Source organism: Tachypleus tridentatus, chromosome 2 (assembly GCF_004210375.1).
Source record: "Tachypleus tridentatus isolate NWPU-2018 chromosome 2, ASM421037v1, whole genome shotgun sequence".
NCBI classification, from domain to species: domain Eukaryota; kingdom Metazoa; phylum Arthropoda; class Merostomata; order Xiphosura; family Limulidae; genus Tachypleus; species Tachypleus tridentatus.
In genome coordinates this window covers 82685350-82703964 of record NC_134826.1, presented here as the reverse complement: position 1 = coordinate 82703964, position 18615 = coordinate 82685350, and the positions used below count along the sequence as shown (strand labels likewise).

At 36.2% G+C, this 18615-nt stretch overlaps 1 protein-coding gene across 1 annotated transcript; it reads left to right on the top strand.

Moving 5' to 3' along the window:
* The first annotated feature begins 866 nt into the window (after window positions 1-866).
* Window positions 867-6927, top strand: LOC143244377 (ganglioside GM2 activator-like). The gene is made up of 4 exons (XM_076488931.1): window positions 867-1169; window positions 1586-1747; window positions 5402-5566; window positions 6589-6927. Exons 1-4 carry the CDS (start codon window positions 930-932, stop codon window positions 6739-6741), a joined length of 720 nt encoding a protein of 239 aa, XP_076345046.1. The 5' UTR covers window positions 867-929; the 3' UTR covers window positions 6742-6927.
* The last annotated feature ends 11688 nt before the right edge of the window (window positions 6928-18615 follow it).

Sequence of the window (18615 nt, the reverse complement as noted above, 5' to 3'; positions counted from 1 at the left end):
AAAATGTTAATTGTAAAGAAAATAAACTCCTTAAAATGTGACGTATTACTAACATATATTGTTGACTTCAAGATCTAACATTTAGCCTTTAAATTTACTGTTAAAGCGGTAAATCTTCGGATGCCCTCAATCCACAAATTACAAGTTTGAATCCCTGTCACATCCAAACGTCCTCGCCCTATCAACCGTTGTGGTGTTATGATGTATCCCTCATTCCCATTATTCGTTGGTAACAGAGTAGCCTAATAATTGGAGGTCGGTACCGATGTTTAGCTGCCTTCCTTCTGGTCTTACACTGCTAAATTAGGGACGGCTAGCAAAGATAATCCTCGTGTAGTTTTGCGTGAAATTCTAAAAGCAAACGAACAAACAAAATCCACTTTAAAGCTAGATGTACTAATTATGAGAAAACATATTATAGCGCGGCAGGGTTTCAGTATTTAATAAAATTTCTTAACCCCTTCTTATCATGTTATTCTTCTGAGTCGTCACTTTACAACGCCCCAAAATTAGCGTCAACATCACATCCGGATCTTGAGGAATAGTACAGCGGTAAACGAAGCTTACAGACAAGGAAGTGTACGTGTCTAATTGTACAGCTACTAAGAAAGTTTACAATAGTTTGAATAATTACATTTTAATATTACTAAGTCTTTATACCTTTCGGCAGCCATTTATTTGGCTGAAACAACTTTTGAAAACAAATCCAACACATCACAATAAAATAACGCATATAGCTTCGAGGGGTGTTTTTTTTTCTTCCCATAAACAATATCAGTAGCGTTCAGCACAAACTTCCTGGTATTTCGCTTCCTTATCAGCCAATAGGATGTCTGGGAAATGAATCATCGATAAGCAGTATTTTGTCATTAAATATAATTTTGACAAGACTTAACGGGTAACCGTTGTAAATATTACAACCTCAAGTAATGAATTGGCTACAGGTTATAGGCGAAATCACCCTTTTCCTAATTTTATTTGGGAAAACCTTGTGCACTTCAAGTCAACAACAGCGGGATCTAATAAATGATCTTCCAGATTTTGAACATTACTTTGAAAATGTCCGTCTCTTCTATAATAAGAGCTTTGATCACTTGACAACCTTGCTCTCATCTCCTCAGCTGCCTGAACGCTACTGGAGAGGTTTTATTCAACAACCATCGGATATGGTAAGCGAAGGACGAAAAAAATTTAAAACTAGGCCTTTCCTTTGCCTCTCATAACTTATTTGTATATATATATATATTCCCTCCTCCTAGTTTTTGGGAAGATTTGTAAGTTTCAGTAGCCATATTTTTAAGATTAATGATTCACCTTAGTTCGTACGAAACGTAATGACTTTTGTTAGATCTAAAACAAATATTAAATTAAGAAATATTTTGTATAAAAAGTCAGCAATAAGACGAGGGTGGTAGTATTCATAAATATTTTGTCAATAATACAATCATCGGAGCGACATCTGTTAAAAGTAGTTCTAAATTATCATAAAATTTCTTAACAAAAAACTTATTTTGATGTTAGTGCTCTTAGTTTCAGAACTTTTATTGTTTTTTAATATTCTGTTATAAATTAACGTGAACCACAGGTGGACAACGACAGCGTTCTCAAGTTTTCGTGGAGCAACTGTGGATCTACAAAGGATCCCGTCATTTTCAAATCCTTAAAAGTTTCAGATCCCATTCACTTTCCTGGCTACACGACTCTAGGATTTGATATTAAGACGTTAGTTAATATCACATCTATCCAGGTAAGCTGGATGTTTTAAAAATCATGGGGTTTGGAACGTTTTAAACAGGATTCACGATCCCCGTTTTTACAAAAACAAGATAGTTTGTTTACAGGAAGTAGATTTTATTTCATCAGATAATTAATCGTACAATGCTATCACAGACCCGGCATAGCCAGATGGTTAAGGCACTCGACTCCTAGTCTGAGGGTCGCGGGTTCGAATCCCCGTCACACCAAATATGCTCGTCCTTTCAGCTGTGGGGACGCTATTTATTGGTAATACTGCCTTTCCTCTAGTCTTTGTTGCATTAGGGACGGCTAGCGCAGATATTCGGACCAAACAAAACGTACGAATATATCATTATGGTAACAACAAAAACCGTTGAAGGTTATTAGTATTTTCGAACAGACATATCTGTTTCTGTCCTTTTTTAATTTAGGGGAACTTGACAAGATTTACTGACTAAGGTTTTATTGGTTTGTCGTTACTAGAGGTAGTCATACATTATTAGAAGGTGGTGCACATTATATTAAAAATCCATGTTATTAAGTTTGGTAACAACCACTCTGTTAAATTCCTGAGCGAAAACCGACCATTCAAAGTGCTGGTTACGATATTTTATGCACATGTATGCTAGAAAGGTCGCTAATATATTCGATCTAACAATACAAAAATTTATAAAACGGCAAATTCTTTTCATATACTACCTATTTACCTGAACATGTCAGCAGAGCTAACACCTAGACGGCTCTAACTATCGCTACAAGTTTCCTCTGGCTTACTTGACTGGTCTACGGGTATCCGCTTTTGATGTTCTGATAGAAATATATAGATTTTCTTTTATCAAAGGTAAATATATTTTTAACACAATTCAGCACAACAGATGGCGCTACATATCGAGGGATTGACATTCGACAGTTTCTAAGGTAAAGTAAATACCATATATAGGTGTAACATAAAATTTAAACAAAAAAAAAAAGGTATAAAAGTGTGAATTTAAAAATGAAGTAGAAATCCTGCTACAAGGAATAATGAAGCAACTATTAAAACCGTAATAATAAATGTATGAAATATAAATCCTTACTCTGGCCTACAAGTAAGTGTATAAAGCTGCCAACGTAGTGATTAAGCTTATAAATGTGTGATTGTGGTTTCAATTCTTGTAAAAGTTGTAGCTATACTGAAAGTTTATAAATATTGCGTCCATTGCATTAATATATAAAACTGAACAAATAATTAGGAAGCAATTTTAAATTTCAATGAATATTATTTGTTTTAAGTTAAGCACAAAACTACTCTGTGGGCTATTTCTAGCGTTGTAAGTCCGCAGATGTGCCATTGGGGGCAATTTTGTTTTGTTTTTATTTCACGAAAAGCTACACGAGGTCTATCCACGCTAGTCGTCCCTCCTTTTACAGTGTAAGACTAGAGGAAAGGCAGCTAGTCATCACCACCCACCACCAACTATTGGGCTACTCTTTAACTAATGAATGGTAGGATTGGCCATAACATCATAACACCCCTACGGTTGAAAGGGCGAGCGTGTTTGGTGTGACGGGGATTCGAACCCGCTATCGTCGGATTACGAGTCGAGTGCTTTACCCATCTGGTCATGCCTGGCCGAATATTGTGTGGGATTAATTTTGATATTAATGTTGTTTAAGTATTCTGGGCCCTGTAACCACTAAAATCACGGGCCAAAACATTTTGGCGCATAACTATTTAGAAAATTATATTTGAAAAGACAATAGGGCATGTGTGAGTAGCCAGAAAGTGGGTGTGCAACTGCAACTCCTAAATTGCAAGGGCGTATGTATAAGACATTTCAAAATTCTATGAAAAACGGAAGAGCTTGGTAGGTATACTCACGGGACCTCAGTTTGGCACAGAAGAGCTTGGCAGGTATACTCACGGGACCCCAGTTTGGCACAGAAGAGCTTGGCAGGTATACTCACGGGACCCCAGTTTGGCACAGAAGAGCTTGGCAGGTATACTCACGGGGCCCCAGTTTGGCTTCGTCACTTATTTACTTTTTCTTTCAGAAGTAATGTCTACCTACAATTTGCAAAGAACAGTAATTAAAAACACAACAAACTTTTACATCATTTTGTTTGTTTATTTTAGTTCAAAGCTACATAGTAGACGATCCTCTGTACTTTCCCCAGCCTCGAGTTTTAGCACTGCGATAATCGTCTATATATAAAGCATAAAAAAATCAGTGTCTGTCTGTTATCTAACTACTACTATTTCGGTGGGTTAATATCAACCAAACTTTGTGAGATGATAATTTGGAAAAAGCAACATGTTATTGGAGGAGGGAAATAACAATCTCTTCCACTTGCTGTTATTTATTCTTTTTGACGTCAATTAATGTTAACTATATTCATAGATGGCGTTAATAATGAAATTTTCTATAAGAGCATACCCACAATGACGGGGAGAGTACATAAATATCTCTAAAATCTGAGAGAGTGCACTAGAACTCTGTGAAGGAATGGAATAAAAATAATAATCTGAGTTGTAATTTCTATATCAACCACCACCATAAGGCTGATGTGAAGAGCCGTTTCTCGAGTTACACCCATTCCTTCTTTGACTCAAGACTTTTGAAGTTCGGCCCGTAAAGCATTTCTGCGGCCAAGGACTATCAGTTAATTAATTACATGAAACAGTGTGGAAGAACATTATGAACTGGTTGTCGAAAGGAGGTAACAGTATGTACACCTACCGCCACTGCTAACCGATACCTCTTCCTACAAAGTCACTCTGACCATCACACAGTGTATATCATGTTTTAAGTATATACATATTGAGTTTCTAAAGCTTATACAAGACTTTTAGCGAGGTAATAATGAATACTGTAATATGTTTTAAATAAATTCTGTGAAAGTTAGGAGTTTTCTGTTGTTTACCAAAGGACGGCTACTTAAGCTTGACTATGTATAAATACATTTATATTTGACGAACATCCATAAACAGGGACCGAAGTAGTTGCAAAAAACGCACAAGCGCTCATGAAGCCACAAGATACTAACCTGAAAATCTGTTTATGTCCCTCCATGGACCCAACAAAGCTTTAAACCAAATTTGGTGAGGATCCATCGCCAGCAGGTGAGGTAGTGGTAAAAATACACAAAACCTGCCATAAAAACCACAAAACGCAAAATGAAAAACTGAAAACTTGTATGCATCTACCCATGAACCCAATAAACCGACCCGTTAGGGCGCTCGACCCGTAATCTGAGCGTCGCGGGTTCGAATCCACGTCCGACGAAACATGCTCGCTCTTTCAGTCCTGGGGGCGTTATAGTATGACTTTCAATTCCACTATTCGTTTGTAAAAGGGTAGCCCAACAGTTGGTGGTGGGTGATGATGACTAGCTGCCTTCCATCTAGTCTTACACTGCTAAGTTAAGGACGGCTACCGAAGTTAGCCCTTGTGTATCTATGCGAGAAATTAAAAAAAAACAACAGCCAAAACCAAACCCAATGAACCTCCAGACCAGTTTGCTGAAGATACATTCACACCCTGTGAAGTAATTACATGGACAGACAACTACTTTTATTATGCTAGTTATTCTTGTTTTCAGGATGAAATGTGAATAAAAATAAAACTATTTTCGCACAAAATGAGTACCATGTAATCTCCAGTTTTATTTATTTGTGTTTCAGATGAACCTTAAAATACAGAAAAAAGTATTCTTTCTTTGGATTACTGTTCCTTGTAGACATAACGTTGGTTCGTGCTTTTACCCTGACGTTTGTAGTTTGATGCCTTCACCTTGTCCGAAGCCAATAATAGAGAGAAAACTTCCGTGCCATTGTCCTGTGCCTAAAGTAAGTTATCGTTGGAAAATATTTGTTGTAATAAGGTTCACATTTGTCTGTACTGGGAATGCACATAACAGTACTGTCTAAATGAACGCGTGCGCTTCATTTCAACGAATGTAAATATTCTTTTCTATACATTTTGTACAACAACATATTAAAAGCTTAAAGTATAACTTAATCTCATAGAATAACATTATTATTATTTTCTTTATAGTATTAAGTATGGTAAAGTTTAGATCTAACTAAACAAAAACATACACAAGTTACAGTGTTAATTTATCTCTATATCAAATATAGGTTATAATTAGTAAAGGCTTAACTAATGCTAGGCTTAAGTCTTGCTTGTTTCGGTACCTGCAATTATAATTGTTTTATTTTATAAGTTCTGTTTTTAAAGGAATACTATTGCAATAAGTATAGGCTCTGTATAACCAGGTGGTTAGGGCGCTTGACTCGCAGTCTGAGGGTCGAAGGTTCCGATATTCGTCACACCAAACGTACTTGCACTTTCAGCTGTGGGGGCGTTATAATGTTACTGTCAATCCCACTATTCATTGGTACAAAAGTAGTCCAAGAGTTGGAGATGGTTGGTGATAACTACCTTCCTTCTAGTCTTACACTGCTAAATTATGGAAGGCTAGCACACAGTACTCGTGTAGCTTTGCGCGAAATTCCAAACAAACAACCGAAACAATGAATGCAAATGCCTTGGGGGTCTCTACTGATTTGTTAATCATAATAAAGCTAATGTGGCCTAACTTTCAGCAAGCCAAATTGGGACTGTTCTCGTAAACGAATAGTCTCTATGCACAGTTTTAACAGCAAAGAGATAAAACTACTCCAAAAATAAATAAAATAGATACTTGTTATGTTTCTTTATTTCTGTCCAAGTTGTGTTGTTATATTTAAATTTGCGAAAACTTTAATTTTCTCAGCCATCAAATTTCAATCATTTGACATCAAACTTTTCCTTGTTTGATTATTATTATTTTTACTATATATTTTTGTGTATATGTTTCTACTTCTAGGGTGTATACCTTCTTCCTCCTACATCATTCTACGTACCCCCCATTTCAATTCCATCCTGGCTGACCCGTGGGGATTACAAGATTACAGCTGACGCCCAACAGCATGGGTCTCGTTTGTTTTGTTTGGAACTTCGTATTTCATGTGGAAAGTAAAACCTCCGAAAGTCTTAGAAAACAAAAACGTTCTTATTAAACTACTTTCCAATCTCTTTGTAACACCCTAAGGTCTAAACTATATGTTCGTAACACAAACTTGATGCACTATGTATGCAATGCGGAATAAGTTATATTCTTTTAAAAGAATTATACTGAATAAAAATATGTCCCAAACTCTTAAAACATGTGTATATTCATTTGTAAACCAAGTTCGATTTAAAATCGAGACAGATATTGTTTTTTTTTTTAAATTATTAAATTTTATTTACTTTATTTACAGCGCTTGATTCGAATTTTAAACCATCACATTTCTTTTTGTATTATAATAATGTTTTAATTTAGATATATTGAATTTTGGAGCTGACTTTGGCCTAGTGGTTAGTGTTCCACAATGTGGATTCAAAGGTTTCGGAGCCGTGTCCCGTTGCCACAAAGAGAAACTTTGTTTTTCATTTTGAGGTCGCGGATGCGTTATATGAATAACGGTCAAACTCACCAGCACGGATAGCTTTTATATAAGTTTGGACGAATATTAAAAACAAATCAGAACAGTTGAGTTTATTATTTATTAATTTTCTACTGCCTATAAGATGTACGTTGAAATTAAAAGCAAAAAACACATTTTACGTTTTTTCTATTTTACTTCTAATAAGTTTTAAGTGAAGCTATATGCGAGTATCTTTTTTTTAAACTTTTGAGCTATTTCTATTTTAATCAAGAAATGATTGTATGACTTACAAACTCTAAACGATACAGGATCGGTAAAATCACGGAGCTTTAAAAATAACAACAAAACATTGCTGTACAGGATCGGTAAAATCACGGAGCTTTAAAAATAACAACAAAACATTGCTGTTGTTAATTTCAAATCATAAAAGGAACGGCGTTGTTATTCTTACAACTGATGTAAAATTGGAAACAATACGTGTAATTCAACGAGTTTTCTTAAGGAACTTCGTAGAAATGCTTATTGCTTATATTTTAAAGTGAAAATGAGTTGATAACTGGATAACACATTAATGTTAGGTATGTTTAAGCTAAGGATCTTTTACTGACATAATATATTTTTATATCTTTCAACGTTTTATTTGTCATTATTTTTGTTAAAATTGCAGTAAATAACAAGGAGCTCTGGATTTAATGAAACGCGTCGTCAACAGTGGTTATGAGAAATATAATGTGGAATGATTTTAATTGTAATTCGTGAACATTCCAAATAAAGAGTGTAGTGTTTAAAAATATAATAGATCTAATATTGAAGTATTATGACAAATACAGTACTTGTAATCACATTTTGCCAACACGTAATAGGTAGGTCGCAACTTTTGTTGCCAGGTGATGTAACTAATTTATCACATTTTAAATTGTGCAGATTCCAGCTTTTTCAATTCGTTTGTTTTCATATAATCCCAGTTGATGTGTTGATTACTTGTAATGATCAGTGTTATAACCCAGCTGACTTTGTGACCTTTTGTGCTGAGTAATGTTATAACCGAGTTGGATTGAAAAGTTCTGGTATTAAGCGAAACTTCCTACCAGAAACAGCGTACAACAAACGAATGATATACAAGTGAAGTTCGAAAGTTATAGATTAGTAAAAATGTAGTTTTTAGAATTTAGTTGCTGTATAATCACGATATTTTCTTTAACATTATATAATAACCATATTAATTAATGCTTTTATAACTTTATTATAACGTAGTATGCAAACGGTCTAATTAAATTACGATTCCAAATCAAGTGTAAACATATTTGATCATGTCACAATATAGTATTTCCTGACTCATAAGTCCACCCGGAGGGACAGCGGAAAGTCTGCAGATTTACAATGCTAAAATCAACGGTCCGATTCTCCTCGGTAAACACGGTCAATATCCCGATGTGGATTTGTTATAAGAAAAAACACTGGGTGAAGGGTAAAAACATTATAATGAAACCAACAAATTTAATTTGTCATTTTAGGGCCCGTCACATGTATAAGTTACACGTTGGTTGCTTTTCTGATGTATAAAACAATTTTTGTTATTTAAATTATTAGAAGATTTTGGTAGGTTTCGATTATTTGGTTTAATTTGATCATATCTTAGGCGCACTCTGCTGGTATAGCGGTAAGTCTACGGATTTTCAACGCTGAAAGCAGCGTTTCGATTCCCCTCGGTGAACTCTGCAGATAGTCCAATGTCCACCTATATCTTACTCACGATTTACCGTAAACTAAACAGAGATTTTTCTTTATCAAGGAAATATGTTTAAGAAAATTTCAGTGTTTTCCTTGAACCAATCATAATATATATCTGTGATTACACATACATTTAGTGTTTCTAGTTCCTTGTGTGAGCGAATCAAGTAAAAGATGTGCTGTTAAAAATATTCATGTAAGGAAAAATAGAAAGGATCAGGGATTCTCGTCATCAAGAATTAGGGATTGAAATGCCTGACCTTACAAGTATAAGTTCTCTGAGCCACTTGGAGCATAAAACGCATAGTTTTATGTTGATGAATAAAATAGCATAATTAATTGTTTTTTTCAGTGTGTGTTACGAAGACACATTAGAAACCTGTACATATTTAAACAACAATTTTTTTTATTAGATAAAAACAGGGGGGAAAAAGTACGTTTCTTAGATGAAGCTATCCTGGTGGTAAATAAGTGAAATTGCATACAAACGATTTTTGATGTTGTGTCTCCGGTGAGTCAAAGGTACCTTTTTACGGATTTATAATGCTAGAATACAGGACTCGATTCCCCTCAGTGGACATAATGTAGCTTTACTCTGAAACAAACAACATAATGATAAATTTATTAATATTAAGCCATCAGCTAAATTAATAATTTCTATTTAAAATTCTGTTCATTAACTGATTACTTGTTCTTCGTGCTTATTTATTACATAATATAACTAATTAGTTCCGACAAGTCAATCAAAAAATAAAAAGTTGTTTTTATAGTACTCTCTGGTGGAAAATAAGTAAACTAACGTTACTGCAAACGTATTTCAGCCACATGCAGTGTACTAGTTATTTCGTGAAAAATCTCGTACTAATATATGATGCAAAGAATCTGTGAAGAACATAATTTAAAAGTGTCATGTAACCCTGGGCTACTCTTTCGTAACACTTTTCTAATACGAAGCTTAATTAGGAATATTTGTTTTCAAATTTTTTTGTCTTTTATTTAGAAGGTCAATCCGTTTATTTTTACATTGTTTTCGAAAGCGAATCTGGTATGGTTATTGATGTATTCGATACGTTTACTTTAAAAGGGTTATGGATTCTAATTTTCGTCGTATAACATGCTCGACCTATCAGTTGTGGGTGCGTTATATAATACGAAGGTCAATCCCATTATTCGTTGGTAAAAAAAGTAGCCCGACAGTTGTCAGTCCGTAGATGGTGCTGACTAGCCGGCTTTACCCTAGTCTATATCACGCTAAATTGGCGACGGTTAACGAGTCATTTTCCGTGAAATCTAAGGCAAACAAACTTGAAATCTGATACGTTCTGTTCGTTTGATGTTAAGCGCTAAGTTACACAATTGGCTATTTGTTCTGTGTCCTCCAAAGGAACGGGGCCTTACATTGCCAGGTGATTAGGGCGCTCGACTCGTAACCGGAGGGTCACGGGCTAGAATTCCCGTTACACCACACATGCTCGCCATTTCAGCCGTGGGGGCGATATAAGTGAAGATTAATCCTACTATTTATTGGTAAGAGAGTAGCCCAAAAGTTGGTGGCGGGTGGTGACGAGTAGCTTCCTTCCATCTAGTCTTACACTGCTAACTTAAAGAAGCTTTATGCGAAATTAAAAACGAACGAAAATTAATCTTACAAGGTTTAAGTACATTAACGAAATACCGGGTTTTACTGAGAAATAATTTACTCCGCATGAGAAACTATTTTCTATTTTTGCGTTTGCTTTAGAGTAAAGCCATACATCAGGCTATTTGCCCTAAAAGAGATTATTATTACGTAACGGCGTTGATTTCAATGATACGATACACACACACTCAAAGTCAACACGAACTTACTCCATTGTTGTATTTTGTGCTTACAGATGGCAGCATATAACATTCTAGAATATTTAATGTTTTTTATTTTTTTAATTGTTGTTGACATATTTGAAAGTACAACAATATAACAAGTAATAAATTACACTGATTCAAACCTAAGCATCTTTAATTAATTCTAGACTCTTTAAATAAGTTGATAATTAGTAAGTAAAATAGTCGATAAAACTACAAGAGTAATAACTTGGGTCAAAAACCTTGGATGATGGGTTAGCCTGCAGGACCGTGTGTCCAAAAGTACTTGGTTGGGGTCACGTGCCTAGAAAACCTGCTCCGTGATTTGGGGTCGTAGATGCGAGTTTGTAGGGGTTGTTGTTGACTAGGTTACTTCCCTCAATTTTATCAGATCTAAAATTACTGATGACTAAAACACTTAGGACCTTAAGTAGATTTGAATGAATATCCGAAAACAAGAAAATCAACTTCTAATTCTTCAACACAAGTTGACTGATGAGTTATTATAAATGTTATTATAATATCTCTGAAAGAAACCTGGAAATTGTAGCTACTGGCGTACTTTTATAAAGAAATAAGAATTTGTAAGGTTTCTCATTTTTATACTTCTCGAAGTTTGGTTTACTTTTTTCTCTCTTAATTTTAAATAGTCCAAGAGTCTTCTAGTGGCTCAATTGTAATTATATCGGCTTATAACGTTAAAAACCGGGTTTCGATACTCTTAGCGAGCACAGTGGTGATAACCCATTGTAACAACAAACGAGACTCCGCATGGCCAGGTGGTTACGACGCTCGATTCGTAGACCGAAGGCTCTAGGGGGTTCGAATCCTCGCTGCGCCAAACATGCTCGCCATTTCAGGCGTGGAGGTGTTATAATGTAACGATCAATGCAATTATTCGTTGGTAAAAAAGTAGCCAAAGAGTTAGCAGCAAGTGGTGATGACTAGCTGCCTTCCCTCTAGTCTTATACTGCTAAATTAGCGCTCGTGTAGTTTTGCGTTAAATTCAAAACAAAGCAAACAACAAACAAACGAATGCACAAATAAAAAGATTCTTGGTAACGGAAATAAAGATTTATTTCTTGTAATTTTACACTTCAGATAATCATATTGTAAAAAAAAACACACACGATATTTCTATGCGATAGTTCATTTGTTTTACACAGAGCTATAAAAAAGACTTTCAGCGCTCTATCCACCACATGGAATCGAACCCCAGATTTTAGTGTTGTACGTCTAAACTTATCTCTGACCCACCAGGAGACTACGTCACAAGAACGTGCGCTTCCCTAATTATAATAGTTTTATGCGTTACTTACAGGGGATAACAAACTTTGGTTTCTGAAAAAAAAGAGAAAACGTTTCACACAACACAACTCTTCACCGTTTCATTATCGTAGATAGCAGGTCTCCGTGAAACGTTTCTTCTTCTTTTCATTTTCCTTTCAGTATTTGAACATCTTTTATTCTATCTTTGGATCTCTCTCTCTCCCTAAAAAAGCAAGTCGAAGGACCAGACCAGTATTTCACTGTTTAACCAGACCAGTATCTGACTGTTTAACCAGACCAGTATCTGACTGTTTAACCAGACCAGTATTTGACTGTTTAACCAGACCAGTATCTGACTGTTTAACCAGACCAGTATTTAACTCTTTAACCAGACCAGTATCTGACTGTTTAACCAGACCAGTATCTGACTGTTTAACCAGACCAGTATTTAACTGTTTAACCAGACCAGTATTTAACTGTTTAACCAGACCAGAATCTGACTGTTTAACCAGACCAGTATTTGACTGTTTAACCAGACCAGTATCTGACTGTTTAACCAGACCAGTATTTAACTCTTTAACCAGACAAGTATTTGACTGTTTAACCAGACCAGTATCTGACTGTTTAACCAGACCAGTATCTGACTGTTTAACCAGACCAGTATTTAACTGTTTAACCAGACCAGTATTTAACTGTTTAACCATACCATAATCTGACTGTTTAACCAGACCAGTATTTGACTGATTAACCAGACCAGTATCTGACTGTTTAACCAGACCAGAATCTGACTGTTTAACCAGACCAGTATTTGACTGTTTAACCAGACCAGTATCTGACTGTTTAACCAGACCAGTATCTGACTGTTTAACCAGACCAGTATTTGACTGTTTAACCAGACCAGTATTAGATTGTTTAACCAGACCAGTATCTGACTGTTTAACCAGACCAGTATTTGATTGTTTAACCAGACCAGTATTTAACTGTTTAACCAGACCAGTATCTGACTGTTTAACAAGACCAGTATTTTACTCTTTAACCAAACCAGTATTTGACTGTTTAACCAGACCAGTATCTGACTGTTTAACCAGACCAGTAATTAACTGTTTAACCAGACCAGTATTTGACTGTTTAACCAGACCAGTATCTGACTGTTTAACCAGACCAGTAATTAACTGTTTAACCAGACCAGTATCTGACTGTTAACCAGACCAGTATTTAACTGTTTAACCAGACCAGTATCTGACTGTTTAACCAGACCAGTATTTGACTGTTTAACCAGACCAGTATCTGACTGTTTAACCAGACCAGTATTTGACTGTTTAACCAGACCAGTATTTGACTGTTTAACCAGACCAGTATCTGACTGTTTAACCAGACCAGTATTTAACTGTTTAACCAGATCAGAATCTGACTGTTTAACCAGACCAGTATTTAACTCTTTAACCAGACCAGTATTTCACTGTTTAACCAGACCAGTATCTGACTGTTTAACCAGACCAGTATTTGACTGTTAAACCAGACCAGTATTTGATTGTTTAACCAGACCAGTATTTAACTGTTTAACCAGACCAGTATCTGACTGTTTAACCAGACCAGTATTTGACTGTTTAACCAGACCAGTATTTGACTGTTTAACCAGACCAGTATCTGACTGTTTAACCAGACCAGTATTTGACTGTTTAACCAGACCAGTATCTGACTGTTTAACCAGACCAGTATCTGACTGTTTAACCAGACCAGTATTTGACTGTTTAACCAGACCAGTATCTGACTGTTTAACCAGACCAGTATTTAACTGTTTAACCAGACCAGTATTTGACTGTTTAACCAGACCAGTATCTGACTGTTTAACCAGACCAGTATTTGACTGTTTAACCAGACCAGTATCTGACTGTTTAACCAGACCAGTATCTGACTGTTTAACCAGACCAGTATTTGACTGTTTAACCAGACCAGTATTTGACTGTTTAACCAGACCAGTATCTGACTGTTTAACCAGACCAGTATTTGACTGTTTAACCAGACCAGTATTTGACTGTTTAACCAGACCAGTATTTGACTGTTTAACCAGACCAGTATCTGACTGTTTAACCAGACCAGTATCTGACTGTTTAACCAGACCAGTATCTGACTGTTTAACCAGACCAGTATTTGACTGTTTAACCAGACCAGTATCTGACTGTTTAACCAGACCAGTATCTGACTGTTTAACCAGACCAGTATTTAACTGTTTAACCAGACCAGTATCTGACTGTTTAACCAGACCAGTATTTGACTGTTTAACCAGACCAGTATTTGACTGTTTAACCAGACCAGTATTTGACTGTTTAACCAGACCAGTATCTGACTGTTTAACCAGACCAGTATTTAACTGTTTAACCAGACCAGTATCTGACTGTTTAACCAGACCAGTATTTAACTGTTTAACCAGACCAGTATTTGACTGTTTAACCAGACCAGTATCTGACTGTTTAACCAGACCAGTATTTAACTGTTTAACCAGACCAGTATTTGACTGTTTAACCAGACCAGTATCTGACTGTTTAACCAGACCAGTATTTAACTGTTTAACCAGACCAGTATCTGACTGTTTAACCAGACCAGTATTTGACTGTTTAACCAGACCAGTATTTGACTGTTTAACCAGACCAGTATTTGACTGTTTAACCAGACCAGTATCTGACTGTTTAACCAGACCAGTATTTAACTGTTTAACCAGACCAGTATCTGACTGTTTAACCAGACCAGTATTTGACTGTTTAACCAGACCAGTATCTGACTGTTTAACCAGACCAGTATTTAACTGTTTAACCAGACCAGTATCTGACTGTTTAACCAGACCAGTATTTAACTGTTTAACCAGACCAGTATTTGACTGTTTAACCAGACCAGTATCTGACTGTTTAACCAGACCAGTATTTGACTGTTTAACCAGACCAGTATTTGACTGTTTAACCAGACCAGTATTTAACTGTTTAACCAGACCAGTATTTGACTGTTTAACCAGACCAGTATTTAACTGTTTAACCAGACCAGTATTTAACTGTTTAACCAGACCAGTATTTGACTGTTTAACCAGACCAGTATCTGACTGTTTAACCAGACCAGTATTTGACTGTTTAACCAGACCAGTATCTGACTGTTTAACCAGACCAGTATTTGACTGTTTAACCAGACCAGTATTTGACTGTTTAACCAGACCAGTATCTGACTGTTTAACCAGACCAGTATTTAACTGTTTAACCAGACCAGTATTTAACTGTTTAACCAGACCAGTATTTAACTGTTTAACCAGACCAGTATCTGACTGTTTAACCAGACCAGTATTTAACTGTTTAACCAGACCAGTATTTGACTGTTTAACCAGACCAGTATCTGACTGTTTAACCAGACCAGTATTTGACTGTTTAACCAGACCAGTATCTGACTGTTTAACCAGACCAGTATTTAACTGTTTAACCAGACCAGTATTTCACTGTTTAACCAGACCAGTATTTGACTGTTTAACCAGACCAGTATTTGACTGTTTAACCAGACCAGTATCTGACTGTTTAACCAGACCAGTATCTGACTGTTTAACCAGACCAGTATTTGACTGTTTAACCAGACCAGTATTTGACTGTTTAACCAGACCAGTATCTGACTGTTTAACCAGACCAGTATTTAACTGTTTAACCAGACCAGTATCTGACTGTTTAACCAGACCAGTATTTGACTGTTTAACCAGACCAGTATCTGACTGTTTAACCAGACCAGTATTTGACTGTTTAACCAGACCAGTATCTGACTGTTTAACCAGACCAGTATTTGACTGTTTAACCAGACCAGTATTTAACTGTTTAACCAGACCAGTATTTGACTGTTTAACCAGACCAGTATTTGACTGTTTAACCAGACCAGTATCTGACTGTTTAACCAGACCAGTATTTGACTGTTTAACCAGACCAGTATCTGACTGTTTAACCAGACCAGTATTTAACTGTTTAACCAGACCAGTATTTGACTGTTTAACCAGACCAGTATCTGACTGTTTAACCAGACCAGTATTTGACTGTTTAACCAGACCAGTATTTGACTGTTTAACCAGACCAGTATCTGACTGTTTAACCAGACCAGTATTTGACTGTTTAACCAGACCAGTATCTGACTGTTTAACCAGACCAGTATTTGACTGTTTAACCAGACCAGTATCTGACCAGACCAGTATTTGACTGTTTAACCAGACCAGTATCTGACTGTTTAACCAGACCAGTATTTGACTGTTTAACCAGACCAGTATTTGACTGTTTAACCAGACCAGTATTTGACTGTTTAACCAGACCAGTATTTGACTGTTTAACCAGACCAGTATCTGACTGTTTAACCAGACCAGTATTTGACTGTTTAACCAGACCAGTATTTGACTGTTTAACCAGACCAGTATTTGACTGTTTAACCAGACCAGTATTTGACTGTTTAACCAGACCAGTATTTGACTGTTTAACCAGACCAGTATTTGACTGTTTAACCAGACCAGTATCTGACTGTTTAACCAGACCAGTATTTGACTGTTTAACCAGACCAGTATTTGACTGTTTAACCAGACCAGTATTTGACTGTTTAACCAGACCAGTATCTGACTGTTTAACCAGACCAGTATTTGACTGTTTAACCAGACCAGTATTTGACTGTTTAACCAGACCAGTATCTGACTGTTTAACCAGACCAGTATTTGACCGTTTAACCAGACCAGTATTTGACTGTTTAACCAGACCAGTATTTAACTGTTTAACCAGACCAGTATCTGACTGTTTAACCAGACCAGTATTTGACTGTTTAACCAGACCAGTATTTGACTGTTTAACCAGACCAGTATCTGACTGTTTAACCAGACCAGTATCTGACTGTTTAACCAGACCAGTATTTGACTGTTTAACCAGACCAGTATCTGACTGTTTAACCAGACCAGTATTTGACTGTTTAACCAGACCAGTATTTGACTGTTTAACCAGACCAGTATTTAACTGTTTAACCAGACCAGTATCTGACTGTTTAACCAGACCAGTATCTGACTGTTTAACCAGACCAGTATTTGACTGTCAAACTAGACCAGTATTTGACTGTTTAACCAGACCAGTATTTGACTGTTTAACCAGACCAGTATCTGACTGTTTAACCAGACCAGTATCTGACTGTTTAACCAGACGAGTATTTAACTGTTTAACCAGACCAGAATCTGACTGTTTAACCAGACCAGTATTTGACTGTTTAACCAGACCAGTATTTGACTGTTTAACCAGACCAGTATCTGACTGTTTAACGAGACCAGTATCTGACTGTTTTAACCAGACCAGTATTTAACTGTTTAACCAGACCAGTATCTGACTGTTTAACCAGACCATTATTTAACTGTTTAACCAGACCAGTATTTGACTGTTTAACCAGACCAGTATCTGACTGTTTAACCAGACCAGTATTTGACTGTTTAACCAGACCAGTATTTGACTGTTTAACCAGACCAGTATCTGACTGTTTAACCAGACCAGTATTTGACTGTTTAACCAGACCAGTATCTGACTGTTAACCAGACCAGTATTTGACTGTTTAACCAGACCAGTATCTGACTGTTTAACCAGACCAGTATCTGACTGTTTAACCAGACCAGTATTTGACTGTTTAACCAGACCAGTATCTGACTGTTTAACCAGACCAGTATCTGACTGTTTAACCAGACCAGTATTTGACTGTTTAACCAGACCAGTATCTGACTGTTTAACCAGACCAGTATTTAACTGTTTAACCAGACCAGAATCTGACTGTTTAACCAGACCAGTATTTAACTGTTTAACCAGACCAGTATTGGACTGTTTAACCAGATCAGAATCTGACTGTTTAACCAGACCAGTATTTAACTGTTTAACCAGACCAGTATTTGACTGTTTAACCAGACCAGTATCTGACTGTTTAACCAGACCAGTATCTGACTGTTTAACCAGACCAGTATTTGACTGTTTAACCAGACCAGTATCTGACTGTTTAACCAGACCAGTATTTAACTGTTTAACCAGACCAGTATTTAACTGTTTAACCAGACCAGTATTTAACTGTTTAACCAGACCAGTATTTGACTGTTTAACCAGACCAGAATCTGACTGTTTAACCAGACCAGTATTTAACTGTTTAACCAGACCAGTATTTAACTGTTTAACCAGACCAGTATCTGACTGTTTAACCAGACCAGTATTTGACTGTTTAACCAGACCAGTATCTGACTGTTTAAACAGACCAGTATTTGACTGTTTAACCAGACCAGTTACTGACTGTTTAACCAGACCAGTATTTGACTGTTTAACAGACCAGTATGTGACTGTTTAACCAGACCAGTATTTGACTGTTTAACCAGACCAGTATTTGACTGTTTAACCAGACCAGTATCTGACTGTTTAACCAGACCAGTATTTGACTGTTTAACCAGACCAGTATCTGACTGTTTAACCAGACCAGTATTTGACTGTTTAACCAGACCAGTATCTGACTGTTTAACCAGACCAGTATTTAACTGTTTAACCAGACCAGTATTTCACTGTTTAACCAGACCAGTA